The sequence below is a fragment of the Culex quinquefasciatus genome, chromosome 3 (genome assembly GCF_015732765.1).
Source record: "Culex quinquefasciatus strain JHB chromosome 3, VPISU_Cqui_1.0_pri_paternal, whole genome shotgun sequence".
NCBI classification, from domain to species: Eukaryota; Metazoa; Arthropoda; class Insecta; order Diptera; family Culicidae; genus Culex; species Culex quinquefasciatus.
In genome coordinates this window covers 71,938,428-71,962,459 of record NC_051863.1, presented here as the reverse complement: position 1 = coordinate 71,962,459, position 24,032 = coordinate 71,938,428, and the positions used below count along the sequence as shown (strand labels likewise).

The following is a 24,032-nucleotide window of genomic DNA, read 5'->3' as shown; positions in this document are numbered from 1 at the left end:
ATTGAAACTTGTTTATTTTTGCTTTTTTCTTAATTTTGTTGAAAATGTTCAACTTTTAAACCTCAAAAACAATTCGTGGAGCTGCAGGTGTGCTTCTGTGATATTATTTCTCTGTAATTTAGTGCGCATTCTGCAAACAATAAACCCCAAATGAAACCGTAGCTTTTCACACCCGGGCAACTCTTTCCGGTTGTGCACTGCGAATTTTGAAAGCAAAGCATACATTCTGTTAAAAAAAAGTTGCATGCAACGCGTCGTCCTTCCATGTAACACAGCCATGGCAGTATCTGCACGCGCGCCTTACAGTTTTGTCCTGTTTTCTCTATCCACTCTCGCTCGCTTTGCTCATTAGAATTCATCTGGTGTGTTGTTTTTAATTTTAATTGTGGCGTTTTCTTTCATCAACAGCAGCCAAAACGCAACAACAAGAAATATGCTAATATGGTTTTAATACACTTTCCGCCCGGGGGTGTGTGTGTATTTCGCTTTATTCATGCTTTTGTTTTTCTTCATTTTTCTTACACACTACTATGAAACAATCTTGCCTTATTTTGTTGTTTGTGTGTGTGGGTATGTGGTTGGTTTGTTGGTTGGTGTGAGTGTGAGACTGTTATTTTAAAGGTAAAATATTCACATTCTGCGCCAGTACTTAACCAAAAAGTAAAATCATAAAAAAAATGCTACAATCAGTATGCAAACAACACTTGGGCCATGTGATGGCCTTAACACGACGAGACAAGAAGGAGACTCTACAGGGCCGACGACGACGACGACTATTCAGCATCGCTCTTCTTCCGGTTGTAGCGTTCGCCGCCGACTTCCGGTTTCACCGCCACCGGAGACTGCCGACTGTCGCGCAGCGTTTGCATTGTAATCTGTTGCTTGGTTGAGAGCTGAAGATCCTGCGGAGGTCGTCGCCGGTGTTGCTGCTGCTGGTGCTTCCCTTGGGGATGACGATGGTTCGGACTAGTAATGAAGGAAGAAGCCGCCAACAGCAGGTTGTTACGGTGGTCGACGACGGTGGCCGAGCTGCCGTTGGATGAAGTCGAAGAAGAAGGAGTTGAACCGGCGGGAACGTCCGTAGGAACAAGTCGGAGTCGGTGGTGACGGCGGCGGGAGCGACGATGGAGGTCGTCGGCCGATGGCAACGACGTTTTACGGTACGGAGGTGGTTTGTGCGGGACGACGACGACGACGGCCTTCGGCCTTCGGCTGTCCCAGAACGGGTCGCCGCCGGTGCCACTGTATCAGTGGTGCTCGCCGCTGTTGCTGCTGGGCGCCTCGTCGATGTTGCTGTCCCAGTTGAACTCGGTCACACCGTTCTTAACTCCTAGGTTGCCCAAGTGTGCAAATCTTACGTTAAAATCATTATCTTTGGCTTTTAGTCTTTCGAATCTGAAAAAGAGAGGAAGAGAAAGGAAATGAAAATAAAAGGTTTTAAAAGTTAAATCATCAAGGCAAACAAAATTTAAATGTTCCACAAAAAAGTACCTATTTTTCTTCGGAAAATTCATAATTAACGGCTCTCTTGAGAAAAGCCATTCCGGGCATTGTCATTTCCATCAAAATTCTATAAAAAAAAACTTCTGCACATGTGGTATGAGCATAAACTTTGAAATTTTTTTGTATAAATTTACAGTCCTGAAATATATTTTTTGGAAAGCAGAGATAATTTCCTGGTAAAGCGAACAGTTCGTTAATGACATACAGTCTGTCAAAAAATTAGTTTTACGGTTATTCAAAAATTTGGATGGTTCTGCCTTCCTCACTGAGGTAAGGCTATAATCCTGCTCTAAAAATGAACTTTCTATTAAAAACTCCTAGACCCACCTTCATGTATACATAAGGCTACCAACTCTTGCTGAGCAAAAATCCGTACACTTTGCCGATATGACACCATGGTGTAACAAAAATTGTCCATGAATTATTTAGATAAATTAAATTTAATAAATTTGAGAATTAAAAATACAAAACTGTGTCGTTTTTAAAAACGAAACGAAACTATTGGCACTACGCCCCCCGGGGCATGGCCTTCCTCTAACGTGGGATTTCTGCTCCAGCGCCTCTGACGAGACAGGAGAAACCGGGACCGACGTTTTACTTCACCATCCGATAGAAGCTCAGTGGATAAGGCGGGAATCGAACCCGCGTCTCATAGCATCATCGGGATCGGCAGCCGAAGCCGCTACCCCTGCGCCACGAGACCCATCCGTTTTTACAGCTAACAAATTTCACAAAATGCTATCAGAGTGCTTATGACTTGCACGTTTAAAAGTATTCATAAATTAAACCGTAATTTGATCAAATCATTATGTTCTTTATTTTGTTTTTTGCTAAACGTTTAAAAGTTTACGAAATGTCAAGTTTGCTTTTAAGAATAATATCGTTCTTAGTGTTTTCACGAACACTTTTCCAGAGTTTTTTTTTATTGAAAAGGTCCTATAACATGTGAAAAACAACAGTTTATAGGACCTAGATTTGTTAATTCAAATGTTCAAATGTTTTCACAAGTTTTAGAAATTTAGGAAATGAATAAATAGATTTAGTAAGGAATTTCTAAGAGAACAATTCTGGAGTTTTTTTTTCTTTAAAAAAAAAGGTCCTATCAAAATATGAAAGACAATAGTTCAAAAACTCTAGAATTATTGATAATCAAGTTTGAATTGAGGAAACTATCTCTTTTTAAATCAAACTCACAGAAAAATAAAAATTTATAGTTAACAAAAGCTTCGACCAAATCAAAAAAGCAATTCAATGATTAAAAAGCTGTTGAAATTCCGTACAAATCCGTATTATGCGTAAAATTCCCTACAAAAATTCCGGCCTGTTAAAAATCCGCGAAGAGGTTCGAAAATCCGTATGGTAAGGAAAAAATCCGTACAGTTGGTAGCCTTATGTATACATATCTACTCAGAATCGAAAACTGAACAAATGTATGTGTGTGTGTATGTGTGTGTATGTATGTATGTGACCAAAATTCTCACTGAGTTTTCTCGTAGCTGTTTGACATGTGGCATCGCGGTGTTCATCAAGCATTCATAGCATGCTAAGGAAAATGTGTTGCTTTTCTAGGGAAAACCGTTGGTTCCGAAAACCCCGGATGTATTGCCGTTGAGCTCGACGGGGGTTGAACGAATCGACCTGGTCTCTTAGGGAAAGTTGTTCTCCAGATGATTCCGCTCATTTCTGGCCATCCTAGAAGTTTCTACATGTTTCCCCCAGGCCTGTAGGAGCGAATGAACGAAAATTCAAAATTTCTCGTGGTTAATCCCATGTAAACTTGAACTCGCTTGAGACAAGCCAGTTTTCAACCAAATGAGCTGAAATTTGGCGTGAGAGTCCCTATGGGTATGCCCTACAAGGGGAACCACACCAGAACTTGATCTGAGAACTTTTCAAAATCCGTACCCACCCTAATATCCATACCTACAACTTTTCCGAAGACACCAAATTGATCAAAGAAATCCTTCAAAAGATACAGATTTTTGTAATTTTACATATTATTTGTATGTATAGCTGCCAGATTTGTATGGAAAATTATATGGACAAACAAATGATGCAAAATGGCTTCTTTGGGCGTACCGAAGGCACCAAAAAAGTTTCAGCCTAATTCAAAATTACAAAAAAAAAATCGAATGACCGAAATCTGAGAAAATTGCTCATTAATGATATTGAACTAATTTTACGACATTTCAAATTCCTTGATTTTATTATCTGAGAGTAGTTTTAACTTTTTAGTTCAAAAACATTTTTCTAAATATACTACGTTCACAAAACGAGGAAATCAAAGCGATGACACATATTGTTTAAGCATAAAACAATTTGTTATTCATAACGAACTACAATTATAACAAATGTTTTTTACCTTACAAAAGGCTCACAACGCGCCGTTTAACCTACAACCGCCCCTATCGAGACCTGTGCACCGTACCGCCGTCGTTGCATCTTCTAATCTAAGGACACTAATGAACGGGGCGACCTCCAGCAGTGTCCGCCAGGCCAGGAATGCCAAACAGACAAAGCTAGCTCTCTAGGAGGGGTTGTATAACCGACCGCCATTCTTACAAACAAATCGATCGCGTGTCTAGTTAACATTAATTCCACTGTTTTCCCTCCCTTTCGCTCCAGCCCCAAACAGTTCTTCCAATTTCAATTAATGGCCGCTTTCCCATCTGATAACCGGCACCGCAAAAGCAGCAGCAGCTCAGCAAAGGTGCAGAAAGCATCGGAATACAAACGGCTCGCTGTGCGGGTATTTCATCCGCCGCTGCGGTGGGGCTCAACCTTTCTTCCAGCTGAGCTGTGGTGTGACGATGGTGGTGGCCATTAGAGTGGTCTGTTAGGACCAAGGGTTCTGTCTATTTCAAGGTTGCACTTGAAGTAGTTTGTTTGAATGTCTGAAGACATTTAATTGTTTTAATTTTATTGTGTTTATAATCTGTTGAAAACAACAAATTGAAAAGCAAACAAAAAATGTAATGTATTAAACGAAGGGACCGAAAGTACCAAGCAATAAATGAACAACTCTCTACCAAAGTTGGAAAGGGATTTTATTTTTTTTTTTTTTTTGATTTGGCTCAAACTTTGTGGGGGCCTTCCCTATGACCAAAGAAGCCATTTTGTGTCATAGGTTCACTCATACAAGTCTCCATACAATTTTGGCAGATGTCCATACATAAATGGTACGTAAATATTCAAACAGCTGAAACTTTTGAGAGAATTTTCTTGGCCAAAAAAATATTTTCCGAAATGGTCACTCATGGTCACCATTTTAAAAAATTGGAAAACTGAAAATATTTCGTTAAAATCAAACTTCCGGTAGCTATATCTTAAAAACTAACTTAATCCACCTACGTGGTTGGAGCCTTCCTCACTTATTTCCAAAAATGGCTGATGTGATGGCATTGTACAAAAATTTCATCTATTTTTTAGATCCGGAATAAAAAAGTACATAAATATCACTTAAGAGGCAGTATTTGTAGATTCTGCTCGGTTTGTTCTAGAGGTCGTATCGAGGTGCTCCGATTTGGATGAAACTTTCAGGGTTTGTTTGTCTATACATGAGATGAACTCATGTCAAATATGAGCCCTCTACGACAAAGGGAAGTGGGTTAAAACGGGCATTGAAGTTTGAGGTCCAAAACACATGAAAAATCTTAAAATTGCTCGCATTTCCATAAAACTTCATCAATTTCAACTCTCTTAGATGCATTCGAATGGTCTTTTGAAGCCCTTCAAAATGTGCTATAGACATCCAGGATTGGTTTGACTTTTTCTCATAGCTTTTGCAAATTACTGTTGAAAATGGATTTTTTTAAAACCTTAATAACTTTTGGCAACAGCCTCCAACACCCATACTCCCATAGGTCAAAAGTTAGGGAATTTCATGGACTATACGGTATTAACTTTTTGGCCAATCGCAGTTTTTCTCAAAGTTTTACGATTTTTCTAGAACAAACATTTTACAACGTTAGTTTTTGCCCTGTAGGCCAAGAAGACGGCATTTTTTGCTCTCAATTTTGTCATATTCGGAATCCTCAGACAATTTCACGTAAGTTAGAAGTATTGGAGTTGTAATTTTGATTTAAAAAATAATTAAATAAAACATTATTGAAAAAAGAAAAAGATCTTATTTACCCTATGATCAATACGTCAAATGTTGTATCAAGTAGGCGAAATCCTGTTTTACCCCCAATCCAACAAATTGTTAAAAAATGTTTTAATTAATTCTAAATGGTATTTTTTCCAATCAAACTCAAAATTCCAACACCTCAATCTAATGTAAAATTTTCTGAGGATTCCGAATATGACAAAATTGAGACCAAAAAATGCCGTCTTCTTGGCCTACAGGGCAAAAACTAACGTTGTAAAATGTTTGTTCTAGAAAAATCGAAAAACTATGAGAAAAACTGCGATTGGCCAAAAAGTTAATACCGTATAGTCCATGAAATTCCCTAACTTTTGACCTATGGGAGTATGGGTGTTGGAGGCTGTTGCCAAAAGTTATTAAGGTTTTAAAAAAATCCATTTTCAACAGTAATTTGCAAAAGCTATGAGAAAAAGTCAAACCAATCCTGGATGTCTATAGCACATTTTGAAGGGCTTCAAAAGACCATTCGAATGCATCTAAGAGAGTTGAAATTGATGAAGTTTTACGGAAATGCGAGCAATTTAAAGATTTTTCATGTGTTTTGGACCTCAAACTTCAATGCCCGTTTTAACCCACTTCCCTTTGTCGTAGAGGGCTCATATTTGACATGAGTTCATCTCATGTATAGACAAACAAACCCTGAAAGTTTCATCCAAATCGGAGCACCTCGATACGACCTGTTTCACATCGGTGAAAAACTCGCTCTTAAGTGGCCATACCTCGAGACAGGGTTGCCAGATCTTCAATATTTTAGGCTCGTTGAAAAGGTCTTTTGATGACCTAACCAACGATGGGTCGGATGATGGACCCGAACAAGTTAGAAATCAAAAAATACATATTTTTGGAAACTGATTATTTGTGAAAAAATTACCATGTACCTATTTTTGTCTCAATAGTCCTCAACAATACCTACAACTTTTCCGAAGACACCAAATTGATCAGAAAATTCACTCAAAAGTTACAGGTGTTTGAATATTTACGTACCATTTTTGTAAGGACTGCAGCAAAAATTGTATGGAGACTTGTATGGGTAAACCTAAGGCTACCAACTGTACGGATTTTTTCCTTACCGTACGGATTTTCGACCCTCTCCGCGGATTTTAAACAGGCCGGAATTTTTGTACGGAATTTTTCGCATAGTACTTATTTGTACGGAATTTTAACAACTTTTAAAAAAATCCATTGCTTTTTTGATTGGGTCAAAGCTTTTGCTAATTACCTAAGGCTACCAACTCTTTCTGAGCAAAAATCCGTATACTTTACCGACATGACACCATGGTATAACAAAAAATGTCAAGGAATTATTTAGATAATTTTGGAATTCGGGAATTAGACATATTTTTGTTAAACGTTTAAAAGTTTATGAAATATCAAGTTTTTTCTAGAGTTTTTATTGGAAAGGTCCTATAAATACAAGCACATCACAAGGTTTTCAAAAGCTTTAGAAAGCCTTTTGATCTTTTATTTGATAAATATGTTTAGTAAGGAATTTGAAAAGAACAATTATTGACAATCAAGTTTGAACTGAGGAAAACCCCAAACTGACAGTTAAATAAAAATATCTAATTAGCAAAAGCTTTGACCCAATCAAAAAAGCAATGGATTTTTTAAAAAGTTGTTAAAATTCCGTACAAATCCGTACTATGCGAAAAATTCCGTACAAAAATTCCGGCCTGTTTAAAATCCGCGGAGAGGGTCGAAAATCCGTACGGTAAGGAAAAAATCCGTACAGTTGGTAGCCTTAGGTAAACCAATGACACAAAATAGCTTCTATGGTCATAGGGAAGGCCCTTACAAAGTTTTAGTCAAATCAAAAAATAAATAAAAGGAAAATTGGTCGAAATCAGCCGATTTCGTAGAGAATTGCTCAAACATGAGTCGCTTTTGTTTCTCAAAATTCTAATAATTCATAATTGGGTTGCTCAATGTTTTTTCACGTTTTGGACTGCCAATATATCAATTCTCAATTTTTGACGATTTCATGGATGAAATCGGTTCTTAGATGTACACTGAACAACATTTTGAAAATGTTGAAGAGTATTTGTGCGAGTCGTTTCTATTTTATTATTTTCGATTTTTTTTATATGTTTTAGCGGACTGAAGAGGCATCTTTTAGGCTTAAGTTTTGTATGGTGCAAAATCAGGCACCGGAATATCATTATTAATTAAAAAAAATCGATTTTTGGTAAAATAAATCGAAATTGAGAAAAACTTATAAGTATTTACTAAATTTAACCCCTTCCCGCCCAGAGCATAATCGAGATTTATTACGTTTTTCTCCATTAATCGTAACTGATTGGGCCAAACTGGATGAAATTTTAATGGTGATAAGTTAACATTCTGTAACCAGGTTGAAAAAATGCATGGTTGTAGATAAATTTAATTTTGAAGACAAAAATTAGTGGTGCTCTGGAGTAACCAAGGGCGTGAGGGTTAAACAAAAAGAGGCTGTATCTCAACAACTAACAGTCTGATCAACACTGTAAAAAAAAACAGGAAATTTTCTCAATTCTCGAGTCATATTCGACTAAAAATTTGAATGGTTTTTGAACTTTTGTTTGACTATATTTTTTTATTATGCCCAAAAACTAAAATTGTGTCGAAAATTGCACTTTATAGTCCGCATTTTTTTGTGCACCTACTTTTTCTGATTTTTTTAAATCATAACGTAAATCTTTCCCGAAGACACCAAATTGATCATAAAATCCCTTCTCGGCTTACAGATTTTAGAATATTTCTCATTCCTAGCCCGCAAAATTAGCTAAAGCAATTTATATAAATTAATATTTTGTAGATCAATTTGTGCTTACAAATAAGACACATCGGAATGAAACGTACTATGATCTTTTGTAATTTGTCAACAATTTTGCGAAAACATTTTTTGGAAAAAACAGGCAAAAAAACTAAATGAACACTCAAACAGAAAACGTCTAAACGTTTTAAACGGGTACGGTAAAAAAAATCTTAGAGAGTAAAGTGCAATCAATATAACCTTACACTTTTCCCAATTGTGAGTACCGTTTTCATGTTAAAGGCAATCACGAGCAGAAGGGAATAACATCTCATTAACAGTATGCATGATTGTTGTTATTCATATAGTCTGGTTTACAACAAATCCGACTATCAAAAAAAAGTTTACTTTGTCGAAGGCAAAAAAATGTTTTCAGAAATATTAAAAATAAAAAAAATGTGCAAACAATACATTTCCCTGTATTTATTAAAATTTTAAACATGTTCAAATTCGTTTCAAAATATTTTCAGTTTTTGTGAAATTCAGTTGAACAGCACTGCCAAAAGTATTTTTAGTCAAAAAACATTCGTCAATACTTGGATTTTTTGAAAACTTATGATTGCAAAACAACAGAGCAAGTGTAAAATGAATTTAAAACACTTTTTTCATTCAAAACTTATTATTGCTTGTGATTTTAATTTTTATGCTTTTTTTCTATTTTTTGCCTTCTCAACTTTAGCCAGAGTCGAGGGACATAAATTTCAAAACATATTTGTAAAGGCCTAAAATATATTTAAAAAATTACGTGCGTTGAGAATTTTAGTAATGAAAACTGAAATAAACCAAACCAAATTATTCCGTGTAGCCAATTCCCCAAAAAAATATATTGTTGATTATTTTATCGAAGACATAAAATTGATCACAAAATTCCATCTCAAGGTATATGTTTTTGAGAATGCAGAAGCCCATTTTGTATGGTCATGCCGCAAAATTGTATGCAGACTTGTTAAGAAAAATTTATGATGCAAAATGGCTTTTTTTGACATAGGGTATCCGATGGTAAAATCGCATGTAAAAGCATACACATCACCTTTGTGAGAAAAAGCATGTTATATTGTATGTGAAAACGTGTACACAAAAGGCATGCACGAAAGAAAAAAAAAAAAGATTTCACACACTCCAAAAATAACACCAATCTGGCGAGAGTCATCCCCAGATCACCAAGTCCGCGCCCCAACTATCTCGACTATCTCAACATCTTAGTAAAATTAGGTTCAACGCCAATGTAGCAATAGGTTTCTCGTACGTCGTATACTGCATTTACTGTAATACGGTGTATGGGGAACATGCAGCTACATCGGCGTTTATCCGGACAATTTTATATTGATAAAATAGCCGAGAGGGTTAGGGCGCGGACTTGGTAATTTGTAGATGATTATTACTGGATTGATGTTATTTTTGGGGTGTGCGAAATCTTTTTTTCTTGCGTACATGCTTTTTGTTTACACGTTTTCTCATGCAATATTACATGCTTTTGCTCACAAAGGTGATGTGCATGCTTTTACATGCGATTTTACACAAAATTTATTTACTGAGTCGTAACCAAATAAAAATAAACACAAAAAAGTCGATTTGCGGATTCAAAAAACTCAAACAAAAAACATATCAACAGGGCACCAGATGTTTGCAATTACAATACAGTACTTGTCGGTAACTGGGCTGAGAACGTAGCCCAGTTATCGAATGCTGCTCGCTTGCTAGGCTGAACCAAAAATTACCAATGTATAATATTTTCCTGATGATATATAAAAATAAGAGTCAGTCACATGCAGGGCTGCGGAGTCGGGTCATATTTCAAACGACTCCGACTCCGACTCCGACTCCGGCTTTCTCAGATTAGCTGACTCCGACTCCGACTCCGGCTCCGGCTATGAACAAATGGTTGCCTCCGACTCCGACTCCGACTCCGGCCTACCAACTCTAGCCGACTCCGACTCCGACTCCGACTCCAGCTTTCAACAAATGGTTGGCTCCGACTCCGACTCCGACTCCACATGTTTTTAAATGTTTCAAAAGTTAGTTAACTATTATTGGTTAATTATTTTTCAAACATTGATAAATAGGATTATTTAAATACTCTTTAAGCGTCATGTTTTCTCAAGAAAATAAGTTAAGTAAAATAAAGTAAATAAACGGAAAAAAGTTTTTAGGTTACAAGTTTTATACGTTATGGAAACAGAAATCAAAAAATATTTTCAGTTTTAGAGGCATTTTGAAAAGAACAGTTTTGTAAGTAAATTTGGATTTACTTGCTTAACCTCAAATTTGAAAATATTTTTTTCAGTGCTAATAATTTTAAATAATAAATTGTTATTTTTGAATGAATAACTAAAAGAAATCTGGCTTTAATGATCTATTAAACATTAAAATTCAATTTGCTCACTTTCAGGCTTACATTTTTAGGAAGCACAGTGACAGGCACCTTGTTTTTTAAATGTCAATTTTAAACGAAACTTTATTTTTTTGTTAAGACGTACATGGCCATCACGCCATGGCTGAAGGAGATTATTATTGCAAATCAATGTATCTGAACAAATTCTTTGTGGAAAGGAAGCTTAAGATGTTCTTTTCAAATATCTGTGACATGGCAAATATTTTAACCTGGAATTTTTTAATTTATTTTAATATTCAAATTTTATATACTTTTAAAAGGAGGTGCACGATTCTTCGTGAATCTTCACCTAAAACGAAGCTTTATGGATGATCTTGCAAAAAAAACGAAACGAATGATCTTGCGCCTCCATCAAAATATATGAAAAATATTATAAAAAACAAATATCCCCAAGTAAAATATTTTTTAGGTAACAAATATTTAATTTTTTTTAAGGTACATTGATTTACAATGATTATCACCTTCCGTCATATTGGCGTAAGACATACAGTATGAGAAAATTCGTACCAGTTGATAATATTTTGATTCTGTGTTTTTATTTATAATATTTTAAAAATAAATTAAAATCCTATATTTTGTTCTATACATTTTTTTATTAGTTCATTTTTGTACTGAATTCTTGAGATTTGTTCAACGATAATTTGCAACGATATCAAAATAGTTTACCTAAAATCAACATCAACATCAACTATCAATGATTATTTCAAATTTGCGGCAACATCTTTTGACATTTTTGTTAGTTTAAATTATTTTAAATGCAACACTTTGATTTTCTTGTACTCAGTTTTAAACAAAATGCGCATGTTGAGTTCCAAGTAAGAGATTGTTATTATCGTTGATTATTTGTTACAAAAGTTAAACTGTCAGTGACTCTTTTTCGATCTGCAAAAACAGTGATTACTATTTATAATTTTTTTATGTACCTCGTAATTTTTTCCTTAAAAAATTATTTAACTAAAAACCTCTAAGACATTCGCTATCGGGGTAAAAGATGACTTTGTGTGTACTTTTTCAGAAATAACTGGATGAAATTTGGTCAAATTTGAATTGAAAGGGAACATAAATATAGTCTGACTACATAACCAATATTTTTTTTGAATTATGATACTACATACTTGGGTAAGAGGTTATCATTTAGTGATTATAGTGTAATAACACAATTAGAGCTTTTCAATCACAATAAAAAGCTTCAAATACATAATGGCATCTGATAAATCAATTAAAAATATAAGTTGTTTTGTAAATTAAGCTGTTATATAGGAAATACTGAACAATAAAAAAAACATATTTTTTGTTGAATTTAAGATAACTCCGGCTCCGACTCCGACTCCGGGTTATCAGAAATCTTCGGCTCCGACTCCGACTCCGACTCCAGCTCATAAAATTTAGCCGACTCCGGCTCCAACTCCGACTCCAGCTGTTCGAGTTTTGACGACTCCGACTCCGACTCCGACTCCAGGTCCCCAAAAAGACCCGACTCCACCGACTCCGGCTCCGACTCCGACTCCGACTCCACAGCCCTGGTCACATGTATTTATAATGCTTACTTTTAATATTCCTTTAATTGTGACTTTAAATTAAATTGAAGTATAAAAAAAGTGTGTTTTATTTTTTGAACATGATTTTTGCATCAATTAACCCCTCGGTCATTTAGGTTTGTGTTGGTTTTATGACGTTTGTCTGCTTTTTATATGGGCTAGTTATCGAGCGCCCAGTTAAACAACGCCCAATTACCGAAAAAATTACTGTACAAATTTATGTAGATCTTTGTTGTGGATTCTTTGAAGAATTTCCCTTATTCCTTTAAAAAGTGGAACGTCATCCTTTTCTTTACCCTGGTGTGCGATGGAGATGGATGTGGCCAGCAATGGACGGGTGTTATGATATTGAGGAGCTGTTTTGGTGGTATTAGTTTTTATTTCTTAGAGTCAATTGCTAGAAATCCTCATTTTTTTTCTATCACGCTTTTCAATATTTGGTACACATGAAATAACATGAAAGATATGATAATATGTAAACTCTTGGTTCTACTGAGTCACAATTATGAACCACTCTAAAGCGTTCACATAATGACCCACTTCTAACGGTGGTGTCCAGCAAAGTATCGTCCACAAGTGACGAAAATACCCACCCACCACATTCATACAAACAAGGAGATAAATCGTCCCCCTCTTACCTTTGGAACATTAACTTTTTCGCGAATGCATACAGCTCGACGTCGAGCGCGTTTAGCTTATCAATCCGGGCCCGCTGGTCCGGCGTCAGGTTGTTCATGGTGCTCGTCGAGACGGTGTTGTTGTGCTGCTCGAACGGTATCGCGAACCGCAAATTGAACGTTTCCTCGAAAATGTACTGCGAGATCTTCTGGTGCTCGGTCAGGCCGAAGTAGGACATGGCCGCTAGGTTGCGCTTGGCGCTGGCCAGCATGATCCGGTCCCGCTCGGCGGACGGCATGTACGTTTTGTTGTAGCATCCGACCAGGGCCAGGTCGGCCAGCATGCGCGTTTGCCGGTTCGCGGCCAGGTTGCTCTCGCAGCCGGCGAACTGGTCCAGATGGACACCGTTCCAGTTTTCACCTGGAAGAAAAAGTAGAGAGTTTGGTCAAAACGAGATGAATTTGCTTTAATTTAATTAAATATATTTTTTTACAAAATTCTACTCCAGCCAATTCTAATTAGGATTGTTCGAAAGTGTCCATTAAAAGTCATTCCATCGAATTTCATCGAATAATGAGCGGACCCAAATTGAAACATTCACTGTCAACGGTTGCGCTAGATTGCAAAGTGTCGACTGTCCATAATTAGATTCCAACTGACACGTACTATTGTCGTGTTCCGAGATTCAATGATATCTGGGATTCGATGTTAGGGCTCGACCCCGGGCTGGCTCATTGCCCCACCATCAGCCGTTTGCGGGCCGTGCGTCGGTTGTGAATTGCGTCGATCGTGCACACATTAATTAAGTGAATTGTTTATAAACTGGTTGATAGCCGGGCAACAGTTGACGACGACGAGCGATGGCAACAACAGCCGAGAGGACTGCACTATTAAATGGCCAATGCCAATCTATAATTTAATTGATTCCTGTGTGGCTGGTTAGAGTGCTGGCAAAATGCAACCCAGCTTCCCCTCACACTCCCTCCTGTTTGCGGTTGTCAATCGGCGCAATTTCATCATTCGGTTGTGATCTAATGAATGGTGAAATTCAATTTTAATTTCGCAAAATGTGCACTTTTCGCTTTTTGTTTTGTTTGCAAAAAGGATTGTTTTATTTTAGGGAATGTGCGTACAGAATGAAACACGCTTTATTTGTCATTAAATTATGTGTACCAATGTGCCATTTGCACGACAACCTACACGTCTTGGCAAGTTTTTTATAGGGGGATGGCGTCGCTATTTTTAGACCACGTTTTCCACTTTTTCTCATTGAAACCGACTACTTTATCGACTTCATTTTGCTGGGCGAGATAGGACGCCGTCTATTTTTAGACGATGACTCAGCACTTTTCCACTCTTGCGCTTAAAAAAAAACCAGGTGGCAGCACGATGTAAGGCCACGTCCCTATTGGACCATCCCGAACCAATTTTTACACCATGAATCCCTTCCATCTCGAAAGTCGAACAGATGAATTGCGACAACATTGAAGGTGGTTTGATCTCATAGGGGAATTTTCAAAGTTTTGTCACCCCCAGTTTTTGTACAGTCCTCTGCGATTAAAATCATTTTTATGTATATTCGGATTCATTAAAACATCATTTGAATCATTCGGATTTTTTTTTTCGTAAAATCTTACTTTTTGCCTTCCTCACTGATATACACTTTCACGTTTACAAATCAACTCAGAATCATTTTTTGAGCAAATGTCTGTGGGGATGTGTGTAGATTAGGGTGCCCATAATATGGGACTTTTTCTCAAAACCTCGCTCCACAAGATGAATATTGTCCCTCGAGCTATTTTAGGACTCTGAGCCAAATATGAGCAAAACTGGTCAACATTTACCCATTGATACTCGGGGGTAAAGTTTGTATGGGAATAATCGAAAAAAATGCATGAAAAAAAATAACAATTTTCTTATTGTTTGATCTGCACGGAACGCTATTTCCATCCAAACAGTCTCAAAAGTGAGATTCTTATTGGAAATTAAAATCTAAAAGCGAGTCCACGAGCAAAGCATACCCATCTCGCATCGACATCACCAATCTGCCTGAAATTTTCAGGGGTTGTTTGTACATATAAAACTAGAATCTGGCCACTGAGCACTCTAGGTCAACGGCAAGTGGGGCAAATCGGGACACAAACTTTGAAGGTTCAAAAACGTCAAAAAATGGGGTTAAAATGGATGAAAATAAACATTTTCATGCATGTTTCTATGGTGAAATTGTCTCAGGAACACGAATATGATAAAATTATTATCAGAAAATGGGATCTAAGGGGTCCCCCGAGCAAAAATTTACAGCCAAAAAATTCACTAAATGTAAAAGTATCTATTTGATGTGTTAAACTGCCTTACCCAAAGCGTTCTCAGTCTAAGATGGTAGTCCCAGATGTCCCCTACAAGCTGCAGGTCGAACCGAGTTGATATCTGGATGAAACACTTTTTTATTTGAGTTTGAAAATTGTGCTATTTTTTCACTAAAATGCCAAAAACTCCCTTTAGATTCTACCAATTGGGATGCTCTACCCTGCATTTTGTTGCATTTTTTAAGCCCTTTCAGATGCATTTTGAATTTTGAAATTAAATTGAATTTTGCCCAAGTTACAGCCTTTTTACAATTTTTGACGTTTTTGAACCTTCAAAGTTTGTGTCCCGATTTGCCCCACTTCCCGTTGACCTAGAGTGCTCATATTCTGGCCAGATGCTAGTTTTATATGTACAAACAACCCCTGAAAATTTCAGGCAGATTGGTGAGGTCCAAACGACGTCCCATACAAAGGGGTATGCCCTGTTCGTGGACTCGCTCCTAAAATCTGCGAAACTCGATCCTGAAAAGGTATTAGCGATATAAAAAATGCAATTTTTGTATGAAAAACATTTTTTTTCACCAATTTCAGGCCCGGGTATCGAAAGGTAACGGTGTTTGCTTTGTAAGCGAATGGTTCTGGGTTCGATTCCCATCTGCTCCCAAGGCGTCATCCATAAAGTATGTCACGCTAAAATCGGCCAAAATTAACCACACCTCCCCCCTATGTCACACTTTTTCACGCTGAATCTGACCCCCCCTTGAAAAGTACGTCACGTTTTGTCGGACCCCACTCCACCCATCTTGATTTTTTGTTCAATTTAAAAAAAAAATTTCAAAAGTTCCTATCGGCATCGGACACCCATGCCTCATAGGTTGTTTTGAAAATTTGCTTTAGCAATTGTTGCATGATTTCTTAATGTAGGATTTTTTTTTAATTTGGAGTTCAATCGAGGAAGTTTTTATTATTTATTATTGATGATTTAATTCTATAAGGCCGCTGCAAATATTTTTTGAACTTCATGTCCCTCGCCTTAAAAATTGAATTTAAGAGTCATGGTTTCAACATTTGAATGAAAGAAGTATTTTAAAATGCATTATACACCTTTCCAGTTGTTTTCCGATCATTAGTTTCCAAAATATCTAAGTATTGAAAAAAAAAATTCGCGAAAAAAAAAGTTTTTGCAGTGTTGTGCATCGGAATTTTATAAAAAAAAAAAATCAAAATATTTTTAATCCAGCCCAAACATGTTAAATTTTATTATCAATGCAGAAAAGTGCATTTTAGATTGTTTTAAGTTGAATTAACTTAAACTTTCGTTGAAATTTTGAAATTTTTTGAAAAAATATTTTTTTGTCCCTTGATTTTACCGACACGTTTTGACAATATTTGCAACGGCCTTATTAAAAAGTCTGTTTTTAAAGCCTTGTATCGTGTTTAATTTATGAGTAAAGTTTATCAAACTTTTTTTTAAATGTATATAAAGGCTGAATTTTCAGTATTCAACAAATAGTCTAGCGTGACGTCAAACTCTCTCGGACCCTCCCTCCCCCCTTGTCACACTTTGACACGCTTGCGACAACCCTCCCCCCCAGAGCGTGACGTACTTTATGGATGACGCCCAACGAGAAAGTTAAGAACACATAAATTTGAAATGATGAATATGAACGAAAAATCAAAGTCGTTCGAGGCGAGGTTCGATCCTCCGTCATTTGGATTGGTAAGCAAAAATGCAAACCACTAGGCTGGTGAGCGTGGACTGGAATTAGGAAAACTGTTACAGAGAGCGAGTTGCGGCGCTATAACCACGGCAATTAGTGTCCAGGGCATTCGTGGAAATACAGTGTCCCATCCCAGAGAGTCCCGGAGTACCAAACCTTCTTAGCATGGTGCTCCCAACGAATACAACCAAAATCTCGGAGCGTATGGTGGTGTGTCCCCACGCTTCTTCCTCCACTGTCGATTCAGAATTGTGTTGTTGTTCGAACACTCAGTGCTCAAACTCAACCCGAATACGAGTCATCTCTGCGATACGGCTTTACGCAGTAGGCCTGGCCGCTTTAACGCTTGTGATGTTTCAATGCATTTCTAATGCAATGGCGCACTACAAACGTTAATAAATGACAAGAAGAGTGCTAGGCGTCATCTAACCTAAGGCACTCTCCAGGATCCCTTCGAAAGATTGGCTGCGCTAGGGTCTGATTAGATTAGATTAGATTAGGACAGCTGCCAAATTTGTATGGAAAATTATATGGACAAACTAAGGATGCAAAATGGCTTCTTTGGGCATACCGAAGGTACCAAAAAAGTTTCAGCCGAATTAAAAAATACAAAAATTAAAATTAAAAAAATAGATCGATTTCCTAGAGAACTACTCAAATGTGAAATTCTTTGCGGCAGCGCGGCTTTGAAAATATTTTCCGTAATGAATAGCTGTGTGTTTGTTCTGGACTTGTTTTGGTGCCGTAAATGACAGCTTGTGGGCTGCGGTCGAGCTGCCTGTAGTGAGATGTAGATGTCCACCCAAGTAACATTTTTTCCAGGAGTTCTACAAGAGCTCTTCAAGATAGCTACAGCATAGCAGTTTGGACCGCGGTAGGATAAAACTCTCTTCAAGTACTCTTCCAAACTCCTGAAGAAGTTTTGAAGAGAATTTTATCCTACCGCGGTCCAAACTGCTATGCTGTAGCTATCTTGAAGAGCTCTTGTAGAACTCCTGGAAAAAAATGTAACTTGGGTATTCTAATCTAATCTAATCTAATCGAACACAAGCGCAGCCAGTCCGAAGAAAGCATCCTGGAATAACTTGTGGTTAGATTACGCCCCAAGTTCTGTAGATGTCAACGTAGAACTGAACAATTTTTTTCTGCGGCTGTCATGCGGCGATTCTCCTGGGGTCATATCAACGCGCGTGAACTCTGATTATTGATGCCCGTGATAATTCTAGTTCCTCAACTAAACAGAAAAAAAATAGATATGAATGTTACATCATGTATGATGTAACACTTCTGTTCGCCGATAATCATTTAAATTTAACTTTTATTTGATGTGAATTTAAAAAAAAATCATGCGTAAAAACATGATTTTCCATGTATTACAGACGATTGCATCAAATTTTAAGTGTACACCAATCGAATTTACATGTAATTCATAATTCCCGTGTCGAGTAAATTTACACTTTTTTCTGTGTAGTTCACCAAGCCTAATAAAGACTTTTCTATGTAAAAATGTCCTGGAAATCGATTGGACTGGGTTTCGTCTTGGGTGGACTACGAGGAACCGACTCTCACCGAAACATTTATTCCGACGATTTTACAAAATTCACCTATACACAGAAAAAAAATGTGAATTTATTCGACACGGAAAAATTGAATCACATGTAAACTCAGTTGATGTAAACTTGAGAATCTACGTAAACGGTTGAATCACACGTAAAATCATGGTTTTACGTATAATTTGTCGTAAATTTACATCAATTTGCATTTAAATTTAAATGTTTGATGACGTGCAAAAGTTTTACATCATAAATGATGTAGCAGTCGGAAATATTTTTTTTGTGTGTAGCTGAATATGGACGAAAAACCATGCGCTTGCCTCACGACGTTTAAACATCTCCAATTTTGAGACAGTAAAGAATTGACCACAGCACCATGTTCTGGAACCCTGGTGGAAAAATTATCTAGCTCGAAATCGTTAAGCGGTAGAAATTTGATGTCAAAAGGACTCTTGTATAAAATTTGACGCCCTACTTGATGACGTACTTAAGTAAAGGAATTTTCAGGCAAATAGAATAATTTTTAAACTACAGCGTTTTCCCTCAACTGTCAAAAATCGAAAGGCATTTCATTTTATGGGATCTGCGATAGCATAAGGGGTTTGCTTGTATTCTTCAAGAGATTTTGATGGAAAAGTTTTCTGAAAAAGTGATGATTTAGACCAGTTTTCTCAAACTTAATCAACAACTTTGTAGATTAAAAACACACGACCGCTATCTTAAAGCCTATTTTAAAACTTTTTTAATGAAAAAATCGCTTTTTTATTTTTTTTGTCGTCCAATTGTTCACAAAATTCCCTTTTAATCAAATTTTCACTGAGATAGGCCCTTACAAAAACCATGTATTTTCGCAGTGAATAAATGATGAGTGTTATCATTCCAAACATAATCAATAAATTATTACAGAAACAGCAGCATAAACAAACAGCCAGAACGCTAATAAGCGTGCGAAATTTCCCATCATCGGCAGAAGCAAAACAAAATCCGGAGCCCAATTTTCCGCCGACAAACACGAACACACACAGTTGGCAGTGCTGCAAAACAAGTCGAAGCTGAAATTACCCACCAGAATGTATGATTTCACCTGAAAAATTCATTCTCATGTCTCACTTATACCTAACGTCGGGGGCGGCTGCCGTAGTAGTGGAAATTTGCTGAAACAACTGAAAGTCTCGGCAAAAAAATGAGCAAAAAGAAAAATCAGCTGCACATTACCAGGAACACCAGCAACGATGAAATGTCAAAAAATCAAGGCGAGGCAAAAATGTGAGCAAATCGGAAAATTTTCACAAAGAATCAACACTTTGGGAAATTTGGATTGCGAAAAATGTATTTGCATTTGAAGAATTATTGTTTCAAATCAGGTTGTTTGCCATTGAACAAAAAAAAATGATTGAAATTAAAAAAAAGTTCTCATTTCCTCTCCACCGAAAAGTCAAACCGCCGGGAAAACAAAGAAAATCATCCTGGGGAAAAACGGTTGTTATCATGGCTTCTTCTCCTTTCATTATTTTTTCCCTCGGTTTTGCTCCGTCAGGTTGGCTGACATGGCACGAGGCCCCGTGTCCGACCGAGGATAAAGCTGTTGGGGCGTTTTTTTTCTCGATTTCCGGCAATGATGGGCAAATATGCGGGCCCCGGATAAGTGGAAAAATATAGCTCAAGCAACAACGTCGTACACGGAATAAATGAGGCAGACTTTGTTGTTGTTGTTTTTTTTTCCTCTCATCTGGTTTTCACACTGTACAGTGTACACGGTGAGCACAGTGGAGGAGTGAAGTTTTTGGGACGTTTGGGCTTTAATTACAGATGCTTGCAGCATCTGAATGTAGAGTATCATTTGAGTAAAGCTCGTTTTTTATCAACAAAGTTCAAAAAAGCGATATGTAGAGAATTTTCTCAGCTTTTCAAACATATTTTTCAAAAGGTAGGCAAACATGTGCACTTATTTAAAAAAAACTGCGACTATTTTCAAAAAAGTCACCTAAAAATGGATTTAATTTGAAAACGATGCACTTTATCAAAATTTCACTAAAATACCTCTTGATTGCAAATTTGATTCTACATCGTAAAATGAACTTGAAAAATTTTTGCGACCAATATTTCGATTTTTCGAAAAAATCAGTATTGATTCAAAAATTCATAAATCGGTCAATGTTTTTTTTGCACAACTAGGAATTTTATGAAAAATTTGCATTTGATGTCCTCTAAAACATATCAGAAAATGAAAAAAAATAAAAATAGTATTTTTTGCAAATCAAGTTTTAGTAACAAAACGTTACATTAAAAATCACCATTTTTTTAACGTATATTATTTTTTCCAGTGTAGTCCTTAACCATACCTGAGCAACTCTCTACGAAATCGGCCGATTTCGACCATTTTTATTTTTTGTATTTTTTTATTTGACACAAACTTTGAGGGGGCCTTCCCTATGACCAAATATGCTATTTTGCGTCATTGGTTCACCCATACAAGTCTCCATACAATTTTGGCAGCTGTCCATACAAAAATGGTATGTAAATATTCAAACAGCTGTAACTTTTGAGTAAATTTTCTGATCAATTTGGTGTCTTCGGCAAAGTTGTTTTTTTACTTAAACTCAATTTCCCAAAATACGTATTTTTTTGATTTTCGAGATTTTTTGATATGTTTTAGGGGACAAAAATCCGCAACTTTTGAGCCATAGAGAAACATGGTCAAAAAATCTGCCGCCGAGTTTTGAATTTTTGAATAAATAGTGATTTTTGGAAAAAAATCGAAGTTTTATGCAAAAACAAGTTTGACATTACTTTTTAATGCAAAATTGAATTTACAATCGAAAAGTACTTTACAGATTTTTTGATAAAGGGCTCCGTTTTCAAGATATAGCCACCGAATGTTTGATTTTAGCGAAATATTTTCAGTTTTTCAATTTTGAAAAATAGTGATCATGAGTGACCATTTCTAAAAAATTTTTTTGTTAAAGGTTCAGAAAATTTGCTATAAAATTGTCTCAGAGACATTGAAGATTGGACCTCGGGTTGCTGAGATAGAGCCGCTTTAAGAAAAAGAAACACGAAAATTGAAGTTTTCTAAATCTCACCAAAACAACCCACCTTTTTCTAATGACGATATCTCAGCAATTAATGGTCCGATTTTCAATATTAATATAAGAAACATTCGTGAAATTTTCCGATCTTTTCGAAAAAAATATTTTGAAAATTTTTAAATCAAGACTTACATTTTAAAAGGGCTAAATATTGAATATTACGCCCAGTTAAAATGCTAGTCTTGATTTAAAAATTTTCAAAATATTTTTTTCGAAAAGATCGGAAAATTTCACGAATGTTTCATGCATTAACATTGAAAATCGGACCATTAATTGCTGAGATATCGTCATTAGAAAATGGTGGGCTGATTGGGTGAGACTTAAAAAACTTCAATTTTCGTGTTTCTTTTTATTTAAGCCGCTGTATTTCAGCAACCAGAGGTCCAATCTTCAATGTCTCTTAGACAATTTTATAGCAAATTTTCTGAACTTTTCAAAAAAAATATTTTTAGAAAATGTTCACTTATGGTCACTTTTTTTAAAAATCGAAAAACTGCAAATATTTCGCTAAAATCAAACTTTCGTTGGCTATATCTTGAAAACAGAGCCCTTTATCAAAAAATCTGTCGAGTACTTTTCGATTGCAAATTCAATTTTGCATTAAAAAGTAATGTCAAACTTGTTTTTGCATAAAACTTCGAGCCAAATCAAAAAATACAAAAAAAAATCCATTTCCGGTTTTGGTAGAGAATTGCTCACCTACAACCTTGTCAAAGACACCAAATCGATCAAAAAAATATTTCAAAAGAAACAGATTTTTGAATTTTCATACATCATTTTTGTATGGACAGCTGCCAAATTTGTTTGGAAAATTATATGGACAATCGAATGATGCAAAATGGCATACCGAAGGTACCAAAAAAGTTTCAGCCGGATTAAAAAATACAAAAAAAATATTACATGCGAAAAAAGGGTTTTCAATCACTTTTGAATATTTCATAAAGATATTTCATTATCAAACTGAGTAAGAAATGATTTAAACTCTCAATTTTGCCATGCGCAAAGTGAACTGTCAAGCTGTGTGCGATTTTCTCTTAGGCCGTTGCAAATATTTTTCAAAGTTTATGTCGCCCCCAGCCCCCCACCCCCCTTCTCCAAAATCGGTCCGAAAAATCAGGGAGCAAAAATATATTTTTTTCAAAAACTTCAAAATGTTAAACGAAACAGAAGTCTAACCAACAGAAAACAATTCGAAATGCATATTCCTGCGCTTAAAATCACATTTAGCATGTCTGAGATCGATCAAAAATATATCCATTTTTTGTAGAATTCCAATGTACAGCACTGCAAAAAAAAATTTTTTTCGTCGAAAAAAAAAATTTCTCCAATATTTGGATGTTTTGAAAATTAATGATTGCAAAACAACAGGGCAGGTGTAAAATGCATTTTGAAACATTTTTTTAATTGAAGTGTTGTTATTTCAATTTTCATATTTTTTTAGTTTTTTGCCCTCCCCCGTCGACCTTGTCCAAGGTCGAGGGACATAAACTTCAAAAAATGTTTGCAACGGCCTAATCACAACAAATATACAAAAAAAAAATATATCTAAAACAAAATAATAAGTAAATCTATAAACAAACTTTTCGAAGATCAGTCTCTGTTACGCACACGGGGCCGATTTCACGAGTCAGCACATACATTTTGAGCCGATTTATCGAGCAGTATTAAACTACTAACTTCACATACCGTAAACCGGGGTGACTTCGATAGGATTTTAATTTGTTTTTGGTATATTTTCCAACAGGTAAATCATGTTCATTGAGAAAATCATGACACTTTGAGAAGTTTAAAATAATGGCTGTCATTAACCTTTTCTAAACTAAAGTTAACTTACTTTTTAAACTTTTCAAAATTTTATGAAAGGTTTTTTTGAGGCACTTTGAACACTTCTCTACCACAGTCAGTATGATTCTAAACCATTCCGTAAGTATTTTAATTGTACTCTGATTTTTGCGGAAAAATTGAGAACCTATCAAGGTCACCCCGGCTATCAAAGTCACCCACTTGAACAGTTCTGAAATGATCCACCTAATCATCCCAACACTTCCGGCCGGAAGTGAACTTCAACGGCCGGAACCAACCTTCGCAAAACGCCTCTGCTTGGTTGTTGACCGCCCTGCAGCAGCACTACCACCACTACCACTTTTTCCTTTTCACCTCGTGTTGAATAAATAAAATCTGCATATGGTCTAATTGCCAGCAACGTGGGCTAAAACGGGAACAAAAGGTCCTTCAGCGGAGCGGTAAATTAAATTAACCCAACCACACGGGATCTCGATTCGATTGTGGCTCAATTGGCTTTAGGTGCACTTTGTCGATATTGAGTAAATCGGGTGGAACAGGGTGAAAGTTATATTTTTAATCACATATTTTA

At 36.3% G+C, this 24,032-nt stretch overlaps 1 protein-coding gene across 1 annotated transcript in view; it reads right to left on the bottom strand.

Moving 5' to 3' along the window:
- Positions 1–432: 432 nt before the first annotated feature.
- The window catches only part of LOC6044869 (heparan-sulfate 6-O-sulfotransferase 1), a 56,016-nt gene continuing 32,416 nt past the window's right edge, over positions 433–24,032 (bottom strand). Inside the window, exons 4-5 of the mRNA XM_038262547.1 lie at positions 13,010–13,409; positions 433–1,395 (exon numbers count right to left, since the gene is read on the bottom strand). Coding sequence (XP_038118475.1) covers positions 1,248–1,395; positions 13,010–13,409 — 548 coding nt within the window. The 3' untranslated portion in view covers positions 433–1,247. The remainder of the gene's footprint in view (positions 1,396–13,009; positions 13,410–24,032) is intronic.